General features: G+C 36.5%; 1 protein-coding gene across 2 annotated transcripts in view; it reads right to left on the bottom strand.

Moving 5' to 3' along the window:
* Positions 1–20,233, bottom strand: part of col5a1 (procollagen, type V, alpha 1) — a 125,784-nt gene extending 105,551 nt beyond the window's left edge. The window contains exon 1 of one of the 2 annotated variants that reach the window (XM_066712992.1): positions 19,739–20,233. In XM_066712992.1, coding sequence (XP_066569089.1) covers positions 19,739–19,847 — 109 coding nt within the window. In that variant the 5' untranslated portion in view covers positions 19,848–20,233. The remainder of the gene's footprint in view (positions 1–19,738) is intronic. The other variant, XM_066712990.1, reaches the window with a different exon arrangement.
* Between the last annotated feature and the right edge of the window lie 4,420 nt (positions 20,234–24,653).

Genomic DNA, 24,653 nt, shown 5'->3' with positions numbered 1-24,653 from the left:
GGTTGAGTTTCAGACTCAATCAGATGGTTATATCTTCTGTGCTGTGAAAGTGATTAAGGATCTAGTTGCAGTCATTTTATTTAAATATAAAGACAGCATTATTATTATCTTTCCCTTTGAGTCTTGGATGGGGGGCATATTTTTCATCACATGGTTTTCTGGCAACCTAAAACACAATTAATATAGCAAACATAACAATCTGGTTTATTTGAAGATCTTAGACAAAAATATTTACAGTAGCATTGACAAATAAAATAAGTTGCAGGTTCTATTCAAATAGATCATTCTTACAAACTGTTGGCTTTGTAACAAGTCTCAACACTATTTTACAACTTTAATTAGAAGGGATTTTACATGAACTTTTTAAAGTGCAATATTCCAAGACAGCCATAAAATAACCGTTGAGCTACAAAACGTTCTATTACTCAAATCGTTTGCTATTATTTAGACTCTTATAAACCTATTTTGTCTAAAATGTGTGGCCTAAACAATAAGGTAATATAATGATCACCACACATTTCTCTTCTCTTATCAAACTTTCCTCAAGATGACTGGCCCCATCAGCCAGGCTTTAATCTTATTGGGGCTAGGCGCCAAGTCCACCACAAAACAAGAGGCTGCCACCCTCGTTCCACTCAAATTAATCAATTCCGTGTCTCAGAGCAGGGGGCGAATTGACTGAATTATGAGTTTATAAAGGCCGGGATTAACATTCTAGACTTTTTTTTTTTTTTTTTTAAGCCAGCTTTGTTTCTTCACAAAATACTTAACTCAGAACTGTGGACAAAGAGTAATTAGTTAACAAACTGAACAACTGTCAAGTGTCAGTGGTTACGAATGCATAGAAATAAGAATGAACCGTTTCATTTAATCCCTCCAGGAAAGGGTAGGAGAATAAGGGCTGTGCAAGAATGTGTATAAAATGATGTACAATGTAGTATGCTCTTATGTACATTGATGTACATTGCTAATTTTAGTGACAAAAACACATTCATGGATTTTATATGTAAATAAGCATTCTTTAAGCAGAAAAAGTAAATCTTGACGTAAACAAAGTACAAAATGTTGATCTAAAACAGCCTTTCCCTCTATGATACCCCATTTGGCTATTGTCACATTTAGTAGAGGTAGAATTTTAAGTTATTATCTGTTGGAAAGGTAATTTCAAGCTACTCTGAATGGGTAATGTACCAAAACCCTGTTATTTTAACATATAGGCCCAGGCCCAACTGCCAAAAGCAAGTTCCAAATCCAACTGTTGATGATGGTTTTCCATTGTTGATTCAAGCTGAGCCTTAGCTTCGTAATGAGAAATCAAATAAAGGACAGAATTAATTGTAACATAATATCAGCTACAATATGGTATGCTTCAGACTGCTTTATTGCAGCCGATCAGCTTGCAATAGTTATATTCATTTTTCCAAATACACCTTAACAAAAAGAAGGTTTCTATTAAAAAGAATAACATACAAGCTGGATAATGTGCGGCCGACCCCTACTGTTAGCATAAAGAGGCTGGACATTAATCATGCTACATTTAACTCGCTGTCCCTTCAAAGAGTTCTGTAATTTCTGTGAACAAAAGACTGTGAAGTAAAAGCCTGACTCATTTAAAAAAAAAAAATCTCAGACAGACTTCCAAACAAAATTGTCTTGTTCCTGGAAACCACAGTGGACTAGTCTGCCTCCAAAAAAGGAGTGCCAGGTAGCCTGCCATTATGAGAGGGAATCGGGGAAAAAAATGGTAACACAAAAAGTCACCCTGGCAAATAACTGAAACATTCTGTTATTCTGGATAATTATCATTAACGGCTGCAATTAATCAAAATGTACTAGCATTATACACAGCCAGAATAAGCCTTCAGAAAGTATTGCTGCTGTGGAACTATGCAATGTGCAAGGAAAGAGTTACACAAACAAAAGATTCGGATCTTCAGAATGTTGCCAGCAGCACCAAGGGTCAAACTATAATCCAGTTTTCATTTCATTTCATGATCTGAATTGATCTGTATTTTGGTCTAGGCTTTAATATGAAGATCTTTTTGTAACCATCAACCAGAATAATCAGCTAACTTTCATCTTGTTTTTTTTGTAATAGCTAGCCATAGGGCATGATTAGAATGGTGACCTGGTTAGTTTTTCTAACTTTTACTTCAAGAGTTCTGATAGCAATTACGGTCCCATGCAATATCCAACAGTAAAGAGGTCTCCAATAATTATTTCGCTTAACTTGCTATAAAATCCCCACTTAAGTCTAGTGTGAACTCTAAAGCAGCAAAGCCTTGACAGCCAGACACCAACTGTGTTTACACTGGCTCCTCTGTGTGGATTACTACTCTCTTCCACTTTACTTATTTCAAGCTCCACCAAACTGTACCTAAAAATGGCAGTCGTTGTAGTTTGATGGCCAATGCTGTCAGAAATAGCCTTTCACTTAGGGATTGTGAGATGACAAATTGAATAGTTTTTTTTTCTTTTACTAAATAAATGGTTATATTAATTTAAGATTATTATTAGTTGTTTTGTTTAAATCTAAAGTGTGTTACTATCATTAATGTGATCAATATAAAATAGCAACAAACATTCCTCTAAGTAAAAAAAATTAAACTGACCTAGTGTGGTATGAATAAAGACCTAACCTATTCTGAATGGCTTTACATGCCATAGCAATAGCCAACAAAAACTTTCCAACCCTTTATTTGTCTTTGTGGTTATCCCAGACTATGGTATTTGATCTTCCAACTACAAGAGTAAGACATATATCCATTTTGCAGGGAACGTTCTACATCTTTTTCTTTCCACTGGTTCACTCATCTGGAGTATCAACTAACAACCCAACTTGTATTCATCGCCTCTCTCCTTTGAGATTTCAATCAGTCAAACAAAATACCATAAAAATGTTATCAGATGAAAACTTCCAGGCACACACAGACACAAGAAGCTCAAGAAAAAAAAGAGAAAAGAGAAAAAAAACACACATATATATCTTGTGCACTCCAATCTCTGTTTATCTGCTCAGCTCTGTGCTTATTATTTTAACAGGGGGGATACCATATGGTTTACTTCATTGTCTGTCGAATGAGCTTTAGCAGGCTTGTGCAGTGAGGACAGATAAATCATTGTCTACCACTGAAGACTAAAATGGAAAAACTGACTCAGGCATCTGGGGTGCCGTTTTTAATGCTAGGTTTACAGCAAGACTCCGGAGGCTACACTCGCTTAGCTAGATGGCTTTTTCTTCTCCAGTCTTGCTTCCTTTGGATCCTCCAGTGTCTTTCAGGGCTTCACTATCCATTCTACCAGGCATTTCTCAACATCATTTTGAGTTTACTTTTGATTTCTCTCTATGGCAAATTCCAGTAAGTTGTCTTTCAGCATAGAGATACGCCTTCATAATAAATAACCACCGAGTCCTCCAACAACTACTAGTCAGAAAGCACAAAGGTCACGTTCTATGGCAACAAAGGAGTAAAAAATAGTGTATTTCGATACATTACTCTGAACCTAATTCAATAAGGAGAATGGGAGGGTGAACCAATGTATCATTACTAAACCAACCCTAAAACAGTGGTTGTGTGCAATCAACCGAGTAATTCAGATTAGTCAGATACGATGGGGATGGAAGTGAGTGACTGGAAGAAACTCAAGGCCCTTGCTTTGACTGACAACTGGTCACATTCATTTGACAGCGATAATTGTTCTACACTTTCCTGGGCTGAATGATAAAGATGCTGAGCAAAAGACAATGAACAACATACTTTGGATTAGAAGATATTCATGCATGAGATGGTCAATAATGTATGGTGATCTCGATCATCTACAGCTGGCAATGCACTACTAGAAGATGGGACTATTAGGACAAAATCACATTGGAGATTAAAACAGCAAGTAGTAGGAACCTAAAAAAAAAGATAAATATAGCATTTTGCATCACCTATAGCTGCTAAAAGTATTAAAGTAACTTGCTCATGAATTGTCATTATCATCATGAAAAGGTATAAAACCACCACAGTCACTTTCACAATGTCAGGTTGTATCCATTCAGAGATGTGTTTTCAAGGTTGCCATCTACCTGATGACACCAACAGAAAAACACCAAATACAGATATAGCCATCTTTTGCAGTTAAGGTTTGGAGAAATATGCTTCTTAGGAAGCTTTCAAGTGACAGAGGAGTACTGTTTAGGATATGTAAATCCCATGAATAAGAACCTCACACTGGGGTACCACTCCAACATGTGTTGTGAAATATTCTTATTAATGTCTTTTGCATATATTGATATCCATCTCCCAACAAGTACAGTACACCCATACATTATTTGTTGTCCAGATTGTTCTGGCAGGGGATTATAAATCTTACTCATTGACATCTATGTCTTACCCAACCCAAGACAAACAAAATATATAAACATAACCACAAGGATTTCAAAGAAACTATATGATATTACATTTCTACACAGCTTGAAATGCTGCACAATCACATGCACCAAAGTAATGCACAACGTGAGTAGTGAGCAAAAGTACCATGCAAACTTAAACTGATATAATAATAACAGTAACAGTAATGAATAGGGATATCAGAAAAGCACAAAGTAGTATATATTACTATATTTTATTAGTAGTATATTTTGGAAGATTCTTCCAAACAAATGTAGTAGTCAGTGTATTCACTCAATCTTTTCCAACGGAACTGGATCTGCCCATTCTTCTTGTGTTCACTTCAGTAAAGCAATACAGTTGATAACACAATGCCAAAAACAACCAGATTCCTTTGTTTTTTGTGGAAAATATAAGTGGGCTTTAGAATGAATTGATACTACTTTGAGGAAAAATAATACACTGCTTAAAATCCCAGTAGAGGGATCAAAGTTGTTCATTGATTTTCTCAAGTCTTATTTTATTTTGGAGGAAAAAACTATCAACCCATTTTTAAAGCAAACCATTAACCTACAACCACCACAAAATGACCTTAGGTTGTTGTTGATGGAATGTATTCACTAATACACAAATAGGGTAAAATGAGACTGTGTGATAATTGACACCATATATTTTTCCGCAGACACATACTTTGTCATCTTTAGTTATGCACATTATATTAATAAGCTTGCTACATTTAATGTAGTATTACTGAGCAATGCATTTACAGAAGTGCATTAAGTCTCAGAAAAATGCAGAGTTTAAAAAAACCTAAAAAGTTTTTATTTGTTACGGGGCCTAAGGAAATACCATATTCTAAGTGTTGTAACCCTTACAGAAAGATATGAGGATTTGTCATGTTTTTTTCCCCTTGCTTTAAAGACATTTTTGTAGCCACTGAGGCAGCTGTACATCTAACTGTCTAAGAAAACACAAACACCCACACACACACAACTCACACAAAGAAAACAACCAAAAAAGCAACAAAACCTGGCATCGACAGAACAAGTTAGACTAATGAGCTTCACAGTTTATCTTGGGCATTACTGTTCAATACATTAAATGCCACTTTTATCACGTTGCAGTGGCAAAGGAATGTGAATGTTCCATCAACTAAACTTCTCCAGTTCTTCTGTTATTCACACAAAAGCAATATAATCATTCCAGTGCCTTGGTTGTCCTTTTCAGACCTCCATATAGTTAGTGATAGGGGACTTACTTTGAGAGGCTTTTCATTTCAATTCAGTTTAATTCAAAGGGTGTCTCCTTAACAGCATTTCTCACCATGCTAGCTAATGCACTTGAAAAAGAAAATAATGGAGACACAATTTGCAATTGTTTAAAGAATAGTCAACATAAACTGGCTAGTGTCAAATCTATGAAAGACCCGATGTAAGAAATGTTTATACAGAGCTGGCGATTTATTAAGGCTCCCAAATGCCAAATTTTTTTCCTTGCAATAGGATTTCTTTTTTACGGATCATTAGAAGACAGGCCCCATTTACCAAATGCTTTCCTCCAGTTTCAGATTTTGCAAAATTTTTCCAAAACAAAATACATGAAACAAACAGCACAGAGCAAGAAACTGGATATGCACAGAGTCAGTTGTGGTCTACAAAATAAACTACACATAATGTATTCCAAGAACATGCTCTAAGGGTACTTATAGCAAACTGGAACACAATTCTGCAGTAGTAATGTACATTTTAGGATGGAATATCACTGTTGTGCTACAAACAAATGTAATGTAGTGCTTACTCCATTGTAGATCAATAATGGCAGTGTTAAATGTATTTAGTTATATGAAAAAAATTGAAAATAAAGTGAATTACAAAACCCCATGTGCCAAAATGCTTGTTTTAAAATGTTAAAGACTTGATGAGTATCAGAAAGGTTATATTACATTATCTTCTGAAATGTTAGATAAATATTACTGAAATAAATTGCTTTTGTATTGTTGGAAGATAAACAGACCAAAATTGTAGAGATTTTGGCCACAAATCTTGATTCCCAATCTCTCCGGGAGATCCCTTTCAAATATGTTGAATCTTTCCGCATATCTCTATGGCAACGACTTCCTGTCCTACTTTCATGAGCTGCTGGTGTCCTGCTGGGTAGCAGCTTTTCTGGTTGTACAGTAAACTGATGACTAAAGTGAAAGCGCTGTTTCGGGCTAGCCCTATATAATGATCACCTGCTAAGTGATTATCGTTCTGGCCTTCAATTACAAGTTACTTTCAGTATTTTCTTTAAGCTCAATGTCAAGAGCAGTTCTACAAGACTGATGTTAATGAGTGATGACTGTAGCATTGGTACTATATATTATGAAGTAAAATCTAACCTATTTTGTGATGTTATGCTGCCTTTCTTGATGCCAGCAATTAATCACTTACAATTATTTTCAAATTAGATAAATAACATCTGCAGCAACATATCAAGGATATTTGGGAGCTATATTACAACACAGAATTTCCCTGCAGAAATTGTAATATATATATATATATATATATATATATATATATATATATATATATATATATATATATTCCTTTGTGGCTTAGAGCTATACATTAAAATATACATGCATTGGTTACTCTTTCCTGTTCTAAATCCCTGAACATGGTACAAAACCACTGAATTGTAAGCAAATTTGTGGTTTGTTTAACAAATGATTACATGTCAGAAATTACAGAGTGGGTTAACAAGGAGAGAAAATTATATATACAGTATTTAAAAAAGGAAACTAAAAAACAACTAAACACTCTCAAAAACAACCAACGAATTATGGTTATTGAGAAAATGCAGAAAATTGAGAGAGAGAAAAGGCCTAAAGTGCAATATGCATCATCATCATCATGTGAAAATACAATTCAAAAAGCAAAGTGAAGGTGCAGTTAAAAAAAAGACTGAAAAAAAAGGTTTTTACTCTCTAGAACAGTAAACACAGCAATGATGTGAAACCATGATTAAAACAAAAATCTACAGTGAAGTTGTCTATTCTGCAATTTGGCTCTTCGCTGTGTAATATCTAATTGCACTGCCTCCTCAAAGCCAAAGTCTCATTTTACTGTCTTTTCATGTCTGTCAGCCTCTTGCTTTTGTTCGTCCCAGGGCACGCTCGATTCCCACACAATAGACAGCTTCAGTCTGCCTGCAGGCGAGCAATTTTTTCTTATACTGTCAGATAACATCTATTTTTTTTTTCCTTTTCTGCTGCTCTGCTTTTTCATCTCTTCACCATAAAAAATAAAGTCACAGTCGTGTTTTCTACCACTATTTACCCAATTCTTACCAGATAAAATGCCACTTTCCTCTTGTCCCATGCAGCTGTAAAAGTGCCTGCTGGGCTCCTGAACTGAGATAACATGAAGCTGTTTCACTAAGCTGTAGGCTTGCAGACAAGACTAACCTCATGCTCACACAAGGCTAAACTTAAAATAAGGATTATGTATAGATATATACATAAATATTTGTGTATATGCAATAGAAATGTGGTTGCTAGATGAAAAACAGGTCCTACAATAGCATCCTTAATTTCCTAAGAATTGTTGGGCCTAAGAATTGAAGTTGCAGTGGATGAGTAACTCCACATCAAACTAACATGCACTAAGAAGTGCTTGGATGCTTTGTCCTCGTCAATAGCAGGCAGTATAGCAAAGGCTAAGATGTAACAGCTATAGTTCTACTGAAAATTTTATATTTATTTATTTATTGTCCTTCTGGGATACAGAACCATCTTCTTAAGTATATATTAGTCATCTATTTTCCAAAAGAAATACTCAGCTTTTACCTTGAATTCAATAGGTCCTAAAGTGTCTCTCAGGGCCAGGACCTGACTGAAGCCATAGCTTGTTTACACAGAGTACAGACATCCATTGACTGGCAGGCTTAGTGGTAGTATTACACAGAGAAGCCCAATAGCCCTGAAATAAGTGATCCCGAGATTCAGAGGTGCCCACTCTGTAAAAGTCAGTGCCTGCCAGTGGATATCTTGGGAATGCATTAGGCGCAGGGAGGACAGCATTTCAGGCCTGACTTCTGGAGTTGGGGGGGGGGGGGCAGTAAACCATGACTACTCTTAAAGCTTTGACACAGAATACATTTAATACATTGGATTACACCGTGTAGGAAGCACTTTTTAATACTGATCTAAAGGTGCAGATTTTGTAAAAGAGACAAAAGCCTTATTGATCCAGGTTTAAGTGAGTTTCCTTGTGATGTGCACAACAGTGTCCAGAGGTTGCGTCAAGGATTGACGCGGTCTGACTGAGATACCGCAGATACCACAGAGCACAGCTTTATCACTAGTTTATCTACCACTGGTTATTCGGCCAGGATTGCCATACATATAGATTTGTTGCACACAGTTTGGATTTCAAGGTTGAATAAAGGTTGATAATACAATAATATTTTCTATTTGATTCTGCTAATGAAAGGATACATTTCTGTAAAGAAAGAAAATGTATGCAACTTGGCAAAATCAAAAAGAAGCTGAATTCAGTCACAATAAGTTACAACCATTATAACCAGCAGTTGTTAGTCATATTATTATGCTTAACAGTCCACTGAGTTCATGCATACAAATTACAGCTGAGTTGCCAAACAAGAACACTCATAAAACGTGTTATACAATTAATGGTTATACAAAAAACTTGAACATAGTGTAGTGAAAAATCAGATGCTCTATCTGGAAAATAACTAAATAAAAAGTCATATTTGTGTTCATGTCACTACATCACAATACATTAAAAAGTGCCTTATGTTTATGATATAACTGCATTTAGTATAATAAGCAACATTTGCTAAGCATGATTTGAGAGAAACAATAGTCTTTATTATAAAGCCTGTGTTCCTGTTAGAAACCCCCCAAATGGCTGTAAGGTACTTGTGACAGAGGACTTGTAAGAAAGGCAGACAGATATTTATTTAGAGCCCCTGTGCTACCATACTGACTTGTTTGTGATTAAACTTCAGACATTGCCTGAATCCCTGCACCTAAGTGGTAGATTCTGTAGGAAAGCAATGATGTAAGACTTGTAGACAACATTTGTTCTGAATTCAACTAAGACCTGGGAGCCATATCTATGTTTTGCCAAGACATCAGCAACAAATAGCATATATGTCTGCAGCAGAGGTGCTTAACTACAGACCTTGTGAAAGATGGTCAAACTAATCATTTAAAGAAAGCAAAATGCATAACGGTGGGACACCCAATCTACAGTGAACATCTGTCAAAGGATTTCAATGAGTGATAGACTAAAAGTGTGGATGTGGATATCAGATATTATTGCTGACATGTTCTCAGCTTAAATAATAAATACTGGTAAAGAAGAGTCTCAGCTTAGTAAGACAATTTGCACAATCATATCACTATGTGTTTCAGAGAAAATGCTTTTCTTTCTTCCAAGTTTCCATCCTGAAGAGAACACAACACACTGTTTATTTACGGAAGCTTCTTCTGTCAAATCATTCATAGATTTCCAGTGATAGAGATATAAAATTACATGACATTCCAGCATTCAGCCATGAATTCCATTCAGTCGTGCCTGACGGAGCTACGCCAAATTTCCATTGGTGCCAATTTGGTTCATATATCTCAGTTGCTGTTTTTTTTTAAATTCCTATCAGTTCCAAGAGTTAGAACCTGTTAACACAGATATCTCATGTTTCACCCTCCTTAAATAGCCAGCTCCTCCACTCTAAATCACAATGTGTAAAGGACACCCACCCAGTTAAACTCCGTGCACTGCACACGCTTTCTGAACTTCAAAACTTTTGATATTTCCTTTACCATGAAAAACAGATATGTAGATAAGTTTTTACATGGGCCTTATCTACCATATCTACTCGTGCAGTGTGCTTTTTAATCAGAGCTTCAGTGATATCCAGGTTTATGATACTCCTATAGACAAAGGATTCTTGTTTATTTAAAAACTCATGCAAAAAAAAAAAGAAATCACCATTTGGGTTTGGGGGGGGGTTCAAGGAACCTAATGTATACTTTCTAGTTTGTATTAGTATTCTGAGCAGTTGAAGACTTTATTGAATTTGCCCCAATGAATGCCTGAACACTATTGAACTCATGGGAACAAAAGGTACTGAAATTCAGACTAATTCAAAGCCTGGCATGTGGCATGGAAAGGGGTCGTTTATGTTCTTTCTTCCCTCTTTACCTAACCTTGTTATATCTTGAACTTCCGTCAAGGCCCACAGTCTCCCAGTCAACTTGGAGTGGATGTGTTGGAATTCCCATCAGCCCCGTGTCACTCTTCTCTTAACCTTGTCTAACAGGAGTCTTTTCATAGATCAGATACACTGCATCATGGCAGTGAAGGTCCACTGCAGCATTATGTTGAGATTCTTAATAGGAGCTCTGTATGCTTTTTTATTGTCTCAGGAAACACACAAAGGGTCCCTTCACTGCAATAAGAGAATATTTCAGAGCTTGGATATTTTTTCTCATTTAAAGAAATGGGGGAAAATGAAAGATGGGTAGAGTGATGAAGGCCTGACACTTATGTACTGTATGGGCACAGTGCCCACTAGTATGGTAGGTTTTATAATAAATTGATTAATCAGCTTAAACAGTTAATGCCATGCAGGCTGGTTGTTATTCATCCCAATATGGTCCATGCAGATTTTTTTAGTTGTTGTTGAACTTGATAAGGAAATACAGTCTTTCATTTCTTATCAAATTTCTTCTGTGGATTTAGGAATGTGGAATAAGGAATTTGTCCTTGCCGGCTCCAAGTTCTTAGTCAAACCTCTGCATACTCGGCTCAGCGTTTAAAATATAAGTCACAATGACATCATTCCATGCCAATAATCATCGATGCTATTGACATAACTGTTCACTAGTACTTATGTTGTTTCCTGGTTTGTTTGTTCTTGTTTTGCAGTGCAGCACTGCCAGAAATAACCCTTTGAATCCTTGCTTGTCATAGTATCCCGTATATATTTTATTATTATGAATAATCTAATTATTATTGAATCTTAACATGTCTTTAAGTGCTAGTCTAACCCTTATTAGAATGGAAGCTTCAAAAAGCAAACTATGTAAATTACATTTTTTCAAGCAAATATAAAAAAAAACTGCATAAAAATGAATGCATTTTCTGCATGCACACACACACACACACAGAGATAATAACCAACCTAAGCTGACAAACTAAATATAGCCATTATATTCATGATGTTTAACCAAATACTGTAGTATGTACTACTATCTTCAGCATTTAACACATAGTAATCTTAGATTTGTAATTATTTATTTATGTATTGTACAAGACCCAACAGCACTTGATTTAATTCCATCTGATGACCTCTAATATGTCTATAAATGCCTAGTTGTCTATCATTCACACTTATAACTCTCTCCAAACTCAAAATGTGTAGGCTTTTATGACATGCATAGTCCACTCAAATCATCTGCAATACAATGCCAATGATTCCAGGAGGTATCTGGAAATCCTTCCAATGTAAGTTGATTTCTTTTTTTTTTTTAAGTGAAACTGTCTTTGCTCTAGTAGTCCCCTCTCTAACTAAAGAGGAATAAAAGACATCTTGAACATATTTATTTCTGATACACAGAGTATAATGGCACATATCTGCTCCAGATGTGTGCATAAGGACAAAGAGCACTTTACATCTACCAAGAACTCTCCACATTTTATCATTTTTCCATTTTGCTTACTGAATGAAAAATGACTATCATTTGACACCTCATATACACTCACCTAAAGGATTATTAGGAACACCATACTAATACTGTGTTTGACCCCCTTTCGCCTTCAGAACTGCCTTAATTCTACGTGGCATTGATTCAACAAGGTGCTGAAAGCATTCTTTAGAAATGTTGGCCCATATTGATAGGACAGCATCTTGCAGTTGATGGAGATTTGTGGGATGCACATCCAGGGCACGAAGCTCCCGTTCCACCACATCCCAAAGATGCTCTATTGGGTTGAGATCTGGTGACTGTGGGGGCCAGTTTAGTACAGTGAACTCATTGTCATGTTCAAGAAACCAATTTGAAATGATTCGATCTTTGTGACATGGTGCATTATCCTGCTGGAAGTAGCCATCAGAGGATGGGTACATGGTGGTCATAAAGGGATGGACATGGTCAGAAACAATGCTCAGGTAGGCCGTGGCATTTAAACGATGCCCAATTGGCACTAAGGGGCCTAAAGTGTGCCAAGAAAACATCCCCCACACCATTACACCACCACCACCAGCCTGCACAGTGGTAACAAGGCATGATGGATCCATGTTCTCATTCTGTTTACGCCAAATTCTGACTCTACCATCTGAATGTGTCCACAGAAATCGAGACTCATCAGACCAGGCAACATTTTTCCAGTCTTCAACTGTCCAATTTTGGTGAGCTTGTGCAAATTGTAGCCTCTTTTTCCTATTTGTAGTGGAGGTGAGTGGTACCCGGTGGGGTCTTCTGCTGTTGTAGCCCATCCGCCTCAAGGTTGTACGTGTTGTGGCTTCACAAATGCTTTGCTGCATACGTCGGTTGTAACGAGTGGTTATTTCAGTCAAAGTTGCTCTTCTATCAGCTTGAATCAGTCGGCCCATTCTCCTCTGACCTCTAGCATCAACAAGGCATTTTCGCCCACAGGACTGCCGCATACTGGATGTTTTTCCCTTTTCACACCATTCTTTGTAAACCCTAGAAATGGTTGTGCGTGAAAATCCCAGTAACTGAGCAGATTGTGAAATACTCAGACTGGCCCGTCTGGCACCAACAACCATGCCACGCTCAAAATTGCTTAAATCACCTTTCTTTCCCATTCAGACATTCAGTTTGGAGTTCAGGAGATTGTCTTGACCAGGACCACACCCCTAAATGCATTGAAGCAACTGCCATGTGATTGGTTGGTTAGATAATTGCATTAATGAGAAATTGAACAGGTGTTCCTAATAATCCTTTAGGTGAGTGTAAAGTCACAATGATTAAAAATAATAATATGACTGAATGGATCCAAACTTTAATTACTTTTGAGTTTACAATAATGTCTCTTTAAGGTGTGATGCAGGTGTAGCTTTGATGCTGTCCACAAATCTCTCATTTACAAGGTATTCAAAGAATAAAATAGTTTGACATTGACTATACTGTTCCAGACCTTTATTAACTTTCTACTCTACATTTTAGATCAGCTTAGTCCATTTAAAAACTTTATTTAAATTATTAATAACAGACTGTGGAAAAGTAAAAACATTCTTTGAAATGTGAAAATAACTGAGTTGTCTACCAGTGGGACAACCAAAGCCAATCAACTGAACCTATGATGCAGGTCATCACTTACAGAAATATATAATATTTCACTCTTTCTGAGGTGCTTATGTATTGTTTCTATACAAAGATTATGAATAGCCTGAGATTAGCATTTGTTACTAATTTATCTTTGACATTGTAACAAATGTAACTACAGGGTAATTCAGGATCAACTGTATTCGTTGCAGTTTTAATCAAGTTGCATTAAAACAAATATATTCCATAGTCTCTGCTCTCAAAAATAAAATAAAATAAAATAAGTAATAAAAAGGTACTCTCTCCTTTTTCAGGAAGGGCAAAAGGTGAACCATGGCTTTGAAATAACAAGAATATCTGGCCAAAAGTTGTTTTTATTTCTTTTTTAAGAAGTGGGTCCCTGTGTAAGAGCTCCAACTTAAATGTTTCCCAATAAACATAGCATACCCTTGTGGCAGTTCAAATTAAAGGGGCTTCCCTAGACCTTTTTCAAATGAAGAAATCACCTTCTTAAAACAAACCACCTCAATTTTTAGTCAAACAAGCCAAACAAGTCATGGCAAGACACACTGTAGTGCTTTACTACACTATTGAACACTATTGAAAGAACCCATGGTTGTGTTTTTAGCTAAAGTGAGAGGTTCCCATGGAGGTTAACTTGGAGGTATGAAGGGAAAAGTATATTTTTGAAACAGGGAAGCATGGAGGAAGAACAGACCAATTAAGTAATTACGGCAATACACTTAAACCAGAAAATAGGTAGAAAAAGAAGTTTGCAATAAACTGTAGTTTCCCTTTAAGTGTCAAGGGAAAGGTTGACCTACAAAGCAGGTGTCCAGTCAAAGGAGCCCCATCATTAAGGCGCATTTTACAAAAGCAAAAGTGTGCTCTTTATTTGGTAACATAGCATTTGCATTTGTTCCTCCCTTTAATTATTGCAGATATATAATGAAAGGATCATCTACAGGGATGCCGGCCCAATGCGACAAGGCATTCATTTGGGAAAACTAAGGTTGGGCTTCAAAAGCAAATAAGAAAAGTATAGTCTTTTCCAGTTTAAAAACCCCAGGGGTTATATGCCACAGTTTTAAGAATGCTTGGCGCGTGGAATTACAACCAACCAAAAGCCAGCACCATTTGTGCCTCTTATATTGTTCACAGGGCTGTTGTTTTTATGGTTCTGGGACTTTCATGTGTTTCATAGTTTGTTTTTTATGAGGGTAATATCAGTCCAACTTGTCAATTAAAGTTTAAAAAACAACTGCATGTTAACTGGAGGGAAAAGCTGGCATCAACTATAATCTTTGATTATATATATATATTTTTTTTTTTATTATTATTATTATTTTTTTTATTTTTTTTTAAACAATACTCAAAATGATGATGTAATCTGGATAAAGACACATTTTTCATTGTGTGCTGCTGGTTTTCATGTCCACCATTGTTTTGGCTTTTCCTGAAATGTTGACCAGATTTCTAAAGGTGCATGTGGTTTGTGTGCTGCAGAAAAGTGTGAAGGATATAGAGTCATTTTTAATTGTGCAATATTAAGAGGGAGGATACTACAGTGGGATAGAAGTGATGAAATGAGAAAAATCATCATGCATTCAAAGACTCCCTTTATTAGTATGCATTTGTAAAATGTGTTTCCCTTGATGGACACACACCAGCAGCATGTCCTAAGGAGTTTCCTTTACAACACCATTTGAAAGCTCAGAGCTCATAAAAAGTTGCCAATCAACCAGCAGGAAAGCTAGAAAAAAATGCACCAATAAGTTTCTAATGGTGAGTAATATAATGTATTTTTCTATTTATTTTTTTTATTACATTTTGTTTTCAGCTTTTTTGTTTAAACAGCTTGGCCATGTCTGTCAGATTAATGTGTAATCACATAGCCATGGAGAATGTTACCACTTAAAACACCACACTACTTTGAAATGAGCCATTACACCAAGCATGGGTCCACATTGGCATTCAAGATATCACATCATATTTCTGCAGTGGGGGTGTTAGCCAAATTAAAAATTCTGGCCTGCCAAAATCTCTCAACATAATTAGTGTAAAAGTATATCTCCTGCCCCACCCCAGCTTTCATGTTGTTTCTGTGGGCAATGTCTGTGTTAGTTAAAAAAAAATATCTCCTACTCCAGAAGTAATTCCCTCAGGGCTTTATTATGATACTATATGTGACTAAATTCTAGGAAAAACCATCTACTCAATTTGCTTTTAAAAGCAAAACTGCAATTTATTTATTTATTTATTTAGGTCAGTAACATTAGGTCAAATCAACATAACAGAAAGACATCACTCATGTCAGGAGGTTTTGTATCTTCAAAGATTGCCATTACTTTGAGTCCAGTGGTCTTTTTTTATTAAATTATAAAGCCATAAAGCCTATAACAGTCTCTCTCTGTTTTGTATTTTTCAAGTGTCAAGCCAGTACAAAGTCTTGATCCAGCAACCTACTTATAGAAGAAGTGTGAAGTTAAAGATATTTTACCAAATTACTCTGTCACAAAAAACTCCAATTGGCAATGCTGAACAATATTTGATATCTGAACTACATATTCAGGATGTTTGGATAGGTTGTACTACGTGCCACTTTTAGTGACAAGGCTTCCACATAGCTGTCAAAGACTTCGCTTTGAGGTTCTCTTTATTTGGTTATGGGATCAAACCCAGCTGAGACATCAGCAGGAATCAATAGACCACCAAAAAACTAAAGCACACACCTAATTAAGCTAAGCTTCCTCTCACAATCCAGGTGAAAGTGATTCTGCTTGATCATTGTCTAATGCTCTTGTTTCATTTTCAAAACAAAACAAAAAAAACATGAGAGAAACTAGCCAAGTGTGGCCCATTCCATTGCAACTGTAGGATATTTCAGCTTACCAGGAGAAAAAACTATGAATACATGTAAAACTGCTGCACTCCTTCTGGTGGGTTACAATTCACGAACATTTGATTTGGTCACAGAAAGTGTGAAGGTTCTTAAAAGAGTCACATATTTAAAATCCCATTGCAGTCATCTGAAGCATCATGTGAGCTTAGGTTAAAAATAGCTAGGAAAGCCCTCTAAATTCTACACAAGCTATTTTTTGAAGGCACATGGGCATTTTAAGCCATGGCACAGGGAGGAGAAGTACTTAAGGAAGCCTTGGTTCTTCTGGCTGCAGATATCCAAGGATTGTCTTGCTTCTATATTTGCTTTTCCACATTCACCGATTTACTGTCCAATATTTATTCATAACAATCCAAAGAATATCTCATGTCTGGGGCCCAGTCCAATAATAACCTGCACTGTCTGTCTTCTCCATTTCATCCTGTTCCTTCCCCTCCAGAATGCATAAAAACTAGATATAAAACAGTCATGACCAGAGTGTGTGTCCTGTACCTGCAAGATACTTCTTCTGGAAAAAAGCCAATGACTTGGCATACATCAGGGTTGGGACACTGTGGTGAAGAGTTCCAAGTCTAGTCACCAGTGACATTTTTTTTTTTTTCCCCAGACTGAGATATACTGTCCAGATTCCTGTAACATACTGACATATTCCAATTGTTTCAATTTTTCCTTTGAATCTGAAAAAGTACATTTAAATCATTACTTGCTTTACTACATGAAGCCAGTCGGTTTCTGTAGGGATTATTATCTACACATACTGTTCAAACAATCACTTAAGGATGTTGGAATAGTCAACTCATACTAAGGTACATGATGACATCACCATGCAAGGAGCCAACACAAACAGTCATGTCTCAGTGGGTTCTGCAGTGAAAAAAAACGTCTGTCATTGCAATAGTGCAAAGAAAGTGCTATCCATCAACCCTCAAGGAAATGCCTAAATTGGAACCAGATGGAAAAGGTGTTAGGACTTGCAGTTAAAAAATAACCATCATCAATTGGATCATTTTTTAAATTTAGTTCTTGGTTAACTTAACATTTATTCAACTTCTTCAAAATGTGTGGCTGAAAGATCTTGTACACTTGATTTAATTTAGATGTCCTTGTGAAATGCAAGCCTAAACGGAAACACTGAAATAATGTAGGAAACAATTAGTCTTCAAATGTTTTTTGATGCCACGCAATACATTGGGATAATTGCAGTACTTGATTTTATTTAAAAAGGGGAATGAGACTGTACAGATTTTCCAAAAGGGGTGGTTTTCATTCCTTTACATATTACAGCAGGCAGAGACACATGAAACTGATTAGCCATTTAAGGAACTCTAGTCAGTTCCACCCTTAAACCTTCTCTCCCCCTGTCTCCCTCTCCCTCACTCCTTCTCTCCAGCATTATATTCTCTGGAATGTATCCTCAAGGAACCTTTCCATGCTTTACTCATCATATTTTCAACATAATATCTAGTTTCCATCTTCGTTTTATCTAGAAATCCAAGACTGATTTAAAAAAAAAAGGCTTGTGCCACCCCACTTAAGTTGACCATTCTGTTCTTTATCATCAAAAGCATTTTTGCTAGGAAAGTGTTAAAAGCCATTCTGTGCAGTTAAAGTGACTGACCTATTAAACAGACATGCAGTCAACTCCACCCTGCTGCCTTCAGCTGTGCTGTTCATAATCATACCGGGCTTTGACCAGGCAATGTTACCCATCTAAGTCTTGGCAAAATGTTTGCAGTTACTGTGAATGCCAGTACGAAACTTCAGAGGACGTTTTGCTCGCTTTAGTCAAAGAATCCTCACTTAAAGCCAATTTAAACTTCAATTAATTAAAACATGCATATACACATTGAAATAATAATTTCTGTCTGGTTACCTTTTTCAATAAAGTTTTCAACAAGCAATTTGATCTTTCAAATGTCTCTCAAATAATTTAAAAAGACACCCTGCACCGTTATAACAAAGTTCACACCCGTCTCTAATTCACTGCACACTCTTCTTTCTGGAAACCAGGTATGTAAACCCCCCATGGCAGTCTGGATTTTTCCCTGTCTAGATTCTGATCCAGTGGGGTCCCATAAGAGCTGTATTTAGAAGTTTTTTATTTTTGCATTTTACAAAAAGTACAAAAAACAGAAGACACTCCTTAAAGACAGTACAACTTACAGTTTTCATTGAGTTGCCACCAATATACCATAACATAGGTGCTGTATAATTGTAAGTAAAAAAAATTAATAATAATAAGATACTGAAGAGGTAGTAATGTGACAAGTTTCTGAACACTGTCCCTTAGATTTTAAAATTAACACATTTCATGTATAATTGTGATCTATTTATAACTGAATAAATGTTTTAGAACATCATATTAAATTAAACTTAATTTACTGTTATTTTACAAATACTGATTAAGAACTATTTATGTCTTGGTTTGTTTGCTTCTTTATTAAATATGGGAAATGAAGCTAAACGTTTGGACTGCCTTTATGAACTGGTCCCACTATACCATAGTCCAAGCAGAAGAAAAATTAAAGCACTTGCGCCAAAAGTATGTGCGTTTAATTCGTATTCTTAAAACATGGGAATTAAACTAATAGACTATTAATGTCTAGATGTATTTCTTCAACAAAGCTCAGTACAGTTTGTACAATAGGTGGCGCAGGTTTCCAGGTTCAATAGTGGAGAGCAAAAGAAAAGAAAAGCTGGTGGGCAGCAACATTCCTTTGAAGTTTAGCAACAAAACTGGAAGCTGCACATCTTGCAAACACTTCTTTCAGCTGCCTGCACCAGCAAAAAATGACATTTCAGTGCACGATCTAAAACCATCACCTATATTTATGCTCGGGGAAAGTGCAGGCATTCCTACTGGGGAAGAAAATAGTTCAAATGAACGTTGTGAAAACGTTGTTTAAAGCCCATAGAGGGCCCCCAATCATACCTACTCAGGAAAATAAAGCTTGGAATGCATTAGACAAAACTAAACAAACGTTTTGTAAACTAGAACAATCCAGACCCCATTTTCTGTAGCAAAGAAACGGCCTGTCGCTTAGTGCATGCAACATAGTACCTAGAATAGGATTTGGACACATGAACTTTAGTTACAACAAACCATTGATCAGTGAAGTCTGCAGAGTGAAAGAATAGTTATAACGTGGTGCCACTTACCTGAATTGGCTTGCGAAGTTACAAACAGAAGAACTATGGCTAAAGTAAGGTGCAAGTCACTTATCCAACGTTTTATTTTCCATCTTATATGGGTATCCATGACCACCATCTACGTCCACAAAAAAAATGTGGATCGATTAATTTTGGATTAGAAAAACAAAGTACTTGTGATAACTGCTGTTCAGGAGAGTAATCGTAGCCAAGATCCCAGACAAAGAAAAAAAGAAAGTTACTTTCATACAGCCATAAGTTTCTGCAAGGCTGGCTTCCACCAGGGGTTAGTTCATGGATGGGGCGCCCTGCCTCTCTCTCTCTCTCTCTCTCTCTCTCTCTCTCTCCCTCTCCGGTCTTCTGATCTGCTCGACTCTGAGGCTATGATCAGAAGTGATGCCCCCTCTCTGACTCGGCGCTGAAGGATCTTGGAAATAAAGGGAAAAAAAAGTTTTCCGGAGACTGTCATTCACAACATGCTCCAGAAAGACCAGCAAATCAGAATTCCCAAGAAGGAAATCCGCCTTCTTCATTGGATGGAGCAGGGGGAAAAAAAGTTTGGAGAAAGTTTCACCCCCTACATCCCAAGATAGAATATTTTTTTGTATTAGATAGACACCGACTGCTTTCGCGTCCCTGCCCTCCAACCAAATTCATTCTCCCCAAAAGAGGCGTTTGCAGCGGGAAACGCAAACTTTATCAACGTTTAATCGGGTTAAGTGTGTTGTAAGCGTTTGTAAAGGTTTACAGCTTTGTCATGTTACATTCCAGAAAACAAACAAACAGGAAAGCAGAACCAGCACTGCAGTACTGGATTCAAACTATGAGTTTGTACTCTACTACTCCATAACACAGTTGTGCACAAAGCATCGCATTTGCGTTCAATCACATAGCAAAACTGATCCATCACGATTTGGTTTTGCGTTACAATTAGTAATCATAGAATGTTAGATTAATAGTTTAATTATAGATGCATTGAACTGATGGCACGACAGTTATTAAAGTATTATGTTAAAATAGTATACATTAAATATTGAAATCAGCTGCAGTTTTTAATCATCTGAGTATATAAGAAACCCATCATAAAAGTAATGTGTGTGTTTATATTTATATTATCCATATGGTAACCTTAGATCAATAATGTATGTATAATTGTTCTTTTCGAGGGCAAACTAAATTAATTGAAAGATATGTACTTTTCTAGTAAAAGTGCAAGGAAAAAGCAGTGACACTTGTGACAACTGGAACACATTGGGTAGAGCAGGTGTTGATCTTTTGACATTTCCAAGGATGTTCTTATTTAGAACATGGTTACCTAAAGTTATATTTGGAGCTCTTCTTTCAGTGCATTTTACTATGCTTTCACACTTTAAACGCCCTTTCCTATGTTGCATAGGAAACACAGCCTTATCACTCAATATATAACACTAGATATGAGCTGTGTACATGGATAAACCTGTGTCCAATTGATTATTGTTTTGATTTATTATTATTATTAAAACAACTCATGTATGTTACTTTCATTATTATTATATTATTATTATGAGTATCTATGTTATCTGAATAAGTTGTCACTCATAATAACATTATTTAGCTAAATCATATGTCAGTCTGCAACCATGTTTTCATACCTAAAAAATATTAGCCTAAGTAGCACATTCATTGTCTATGGAACCTCATATATAATTTGATGTCCCTGAGGATGAATATGATTTTTTATTTGTTTGTTTGCCAGTTACAGGGAGGTTTGTGTAATCCTAATGTTCAGTAATCTTTTAGTCAGTGGTGCTGAGTGCCGTTAACAAAAGGGGTAATCAATAGAAAGTCATTATAAAGCTCGTGATTACAAGCTTTTATCACACTGTCAACAACATAAAACGCTGCATAAAATGAAAAACGAATACGTTTGGCCATTGATAATGAATAATGAAAACTATGTTGTCAGCCCACAGTCAGGAGGACCTTTTGTTCCCCCCTCACTCTTTGCCATCTGAACAACCCTTTCATTCCCTTCAAACAACACAAATTACAATTATACAGTGCTGTTCATCACATTTAAGGAGCCCAGCTCATTCTTAAGGATGGAACCAGCTGTGCCAACAAGCACTGTGAATTGTTGCCACCTGTGTGGTTGAAGATTGCAGAAGCCATTCTGTGCCAGCAAGCTGAATAGTTGCTAGGGGCCACCAGAAAACTCGTCCTCCATTTTCCTATCAGACCTCCTCTCAATTTTTCAGTGTATGACCACCTATGTTGCCACCTACTTTTCTACGTCATTCCTCTTCCTCTGGATCAACCTAACATCTTCACATCAAGTTGGCTGTTATAACTCTCCTTGCCGATGTGCTGCCTTGCATCATTTGTAGTCCTCAGTCCATGAAAACCAGGGTAGCACAGCCCCCTAAAAAGGAGCCTTCTGTTGGGCAAGCATTTTTAAATATGAAATAGAAAGTAAACAGATGAGCTGCCCAAATCAAATATCATATTATATGGCCGTCTGAATGGATTATCAAGCAGTTATAACTGGCACACAAGTTGTTTCTGGAAGGAAAAGGGGAGTTTTTGGTGATATGTAACCATCTAGATGTTACAGTAGATTTAAGGACATTATTTAGATGGTAAAAGAATATGCTGGCTCCCTGTAGTATTTAAATGACTTGGCATGATATTGTGTTTGTGAGAGAGATTCCTGAAGGGACCTTGACACAGAGCAGTGTGCTCATTCGTATCAGACAGTTTAATACAGTGGTTCTTCTGCAAACCAGCTGAAAATATAAAAGGAGCAGCTGCTAACATTCAGGAATCTGTCTCTGTTTAGTGCCAGGTTTTAGAGGGGGAAAAATAGGGAATACTAATTCATTTCCTGTTTAAAATAATGGCTTTTTCAGTACCATACACATACAGGACATAACTTAAAATTCATATGAACTTTGGGCCAAGTCTGCATTAAAAACAAAAAAGCTTTCCTGAGGAAAAGTGGTGATTTTAGCAGGCAAATAAAATGTACCTTTGGAAAACAAGAGTTAATTCAAAGAGAGTCAAAGACAGCAGGCAAGTAATCTGGCAGCACGAGCATCCCTAATTTTTTAACCTTCATAAGTCTTTATTATTGGGAAAAACAGTTTGACCACAAAGAGGCACCCTTCCAAGAAGAGACTAAAACCCCACGACAATGTCCACATCAGCACAATGCTCTTTTGAAATGACCAAATGAAGATCCTACAGCATTCTTCGTCAAAGTGGGATGTTTCCACAACCCCAAACGATCACAAATCAATAATATGTCTTGAATTGTTTTTATTGTTGCCCAATACGCAGTATTCAATTATTGACTTGTTTGCAAGATGGATCGTCGTCTTAAGTTTCCTGGGGTTAGCCATGGCAATAAAATAAACAATATGTCGTCATATCCACCGTGTACCCTCCGTCTGTTGCTTAGCAACGCCCATATGTGGGCGAAAGATACTTACATCAAGAGCCAAACCCTGAGAAATAAAAAAAATCACAAGTATCCTGAAAGCTCTAAAAATTATGTCAGTTTAGCAAATAGCAATGTTGTTTAGCTAATCTCCACAAAGGAAATTATTTATGTGGCACAAGAACACCAACTTTCAACTCCTGAATGACAGGAAAAATACATTTTATTTGTATTTTTCAAGTAGGCTATCTTATCCCACTCTCCCTCAATCCGCATATTGTTGGTGAAAGTACCTGTGGTAAGTGTCTTTGTCATCACAAGGATTATAAAGAACACCTACCGTTGTCTCGACCAGACTGCACCGAGCTACCTTCAGACCCTCAACCCCCCGTACATCCCCTCCAGACCTCTCCGGTCTTCAGGTGCCAGAAGACTAATGCCTCCTCTGCACTCCCCTTCCTCCAGAGACACTCCTTTTCATCCCTGGCCCCTAAGTAGTGGAACAACCTTCCCACTGAAATCAGGACAGCAGAGTCCCTGACACACCTATTCAGACTGTACCTGTAACTTAGCTGTTTTTCCCCTGTCAGGCTCAGCTCTTCTGTTAAATTGCACTTTATCTAGTTTTCATTGTAAAAACAAGTTTTTACATTGCTAGTACTCATGTTGTTTATATTGTTTACCCCTATGCCCCATTCCCCTGAGCTATGAACTAAGACTTCACATCTTGTCTGTAATTATTAGCTCACAAATCTAGGATGTAGGACTTGTATTAACTGTAACTATTTCTCATATGCACTTATGTGATTTAGAACTTGTAATTTGTACTATGCTTTAATCTGCAATTCTAGACTGTATTGCACTTTTATAACGCTCTTACGTTTTGTAAGTCGTTTTGTCGTTCTGCTTATGAGATGGATATCAGATGCAGGAGAAACTGTGACCATGTTTCACTGTCAATGCAAAAATGTTTGCTTGGCAATATACAATGTAGAAGATGTCAGTAAAAAAAGAAGATTGGCTTGTCTTTTTTATTTACATATTGCCAGGAGCATCTTGCCTAAACTTAACAACCAGACACCTATTACTGGATGTGCAATAAAAAAAAGACCCTAAAATATTTAATATAAATTGTAATGGTTAATAAATGCACTTATCTGTACATAGTATGTTAATAAAATATTTTGTTTAATGGGCCACTGTATTGGTAACATTTTTGGAAAATGGCCTATAGCTGGTGCCAGATATGCATGTACTACTGTGTAAACTTACAAAGTTTTACAAACTTTATACAAACATGGCTAGGCCTACATTATACACAACTTTACAAGGGTAACAAAACTATAGTAATTGTTTCATTAATTAAAACAGAAAGTAACAATAGTACAACTGTAATAAAAAATAAAGAGTATGATGCACATTTGATATTATTTTTTGATTAAACAAAATGTTAGTACTTGCCCATCTAAATTGAATGTAATTTCAATTAGACAACCTAATAGATAA

The sequence above is a fragment of the Amia ocellicauda genome, chromosome 9, assembly GCF_036373705.1.
Source record: "Amia ocellicauda isolate fAmiCal2 chromosome 9, fAmiCal2.hap1, whole genome shotgun sequence".
In the NCBI taxonomy this organism is placed as follows: Eukaryota; Metazoa; Chordata; class Actinopteri; order Amiiformes; family Amiidae; genus Amia; species Amia ocellicauda.
The sequence above is the reverse complement of the archived record's forward strand: the minus strand, read 5'-3'. Positions and strand labels throughout refer to the sequence as shown.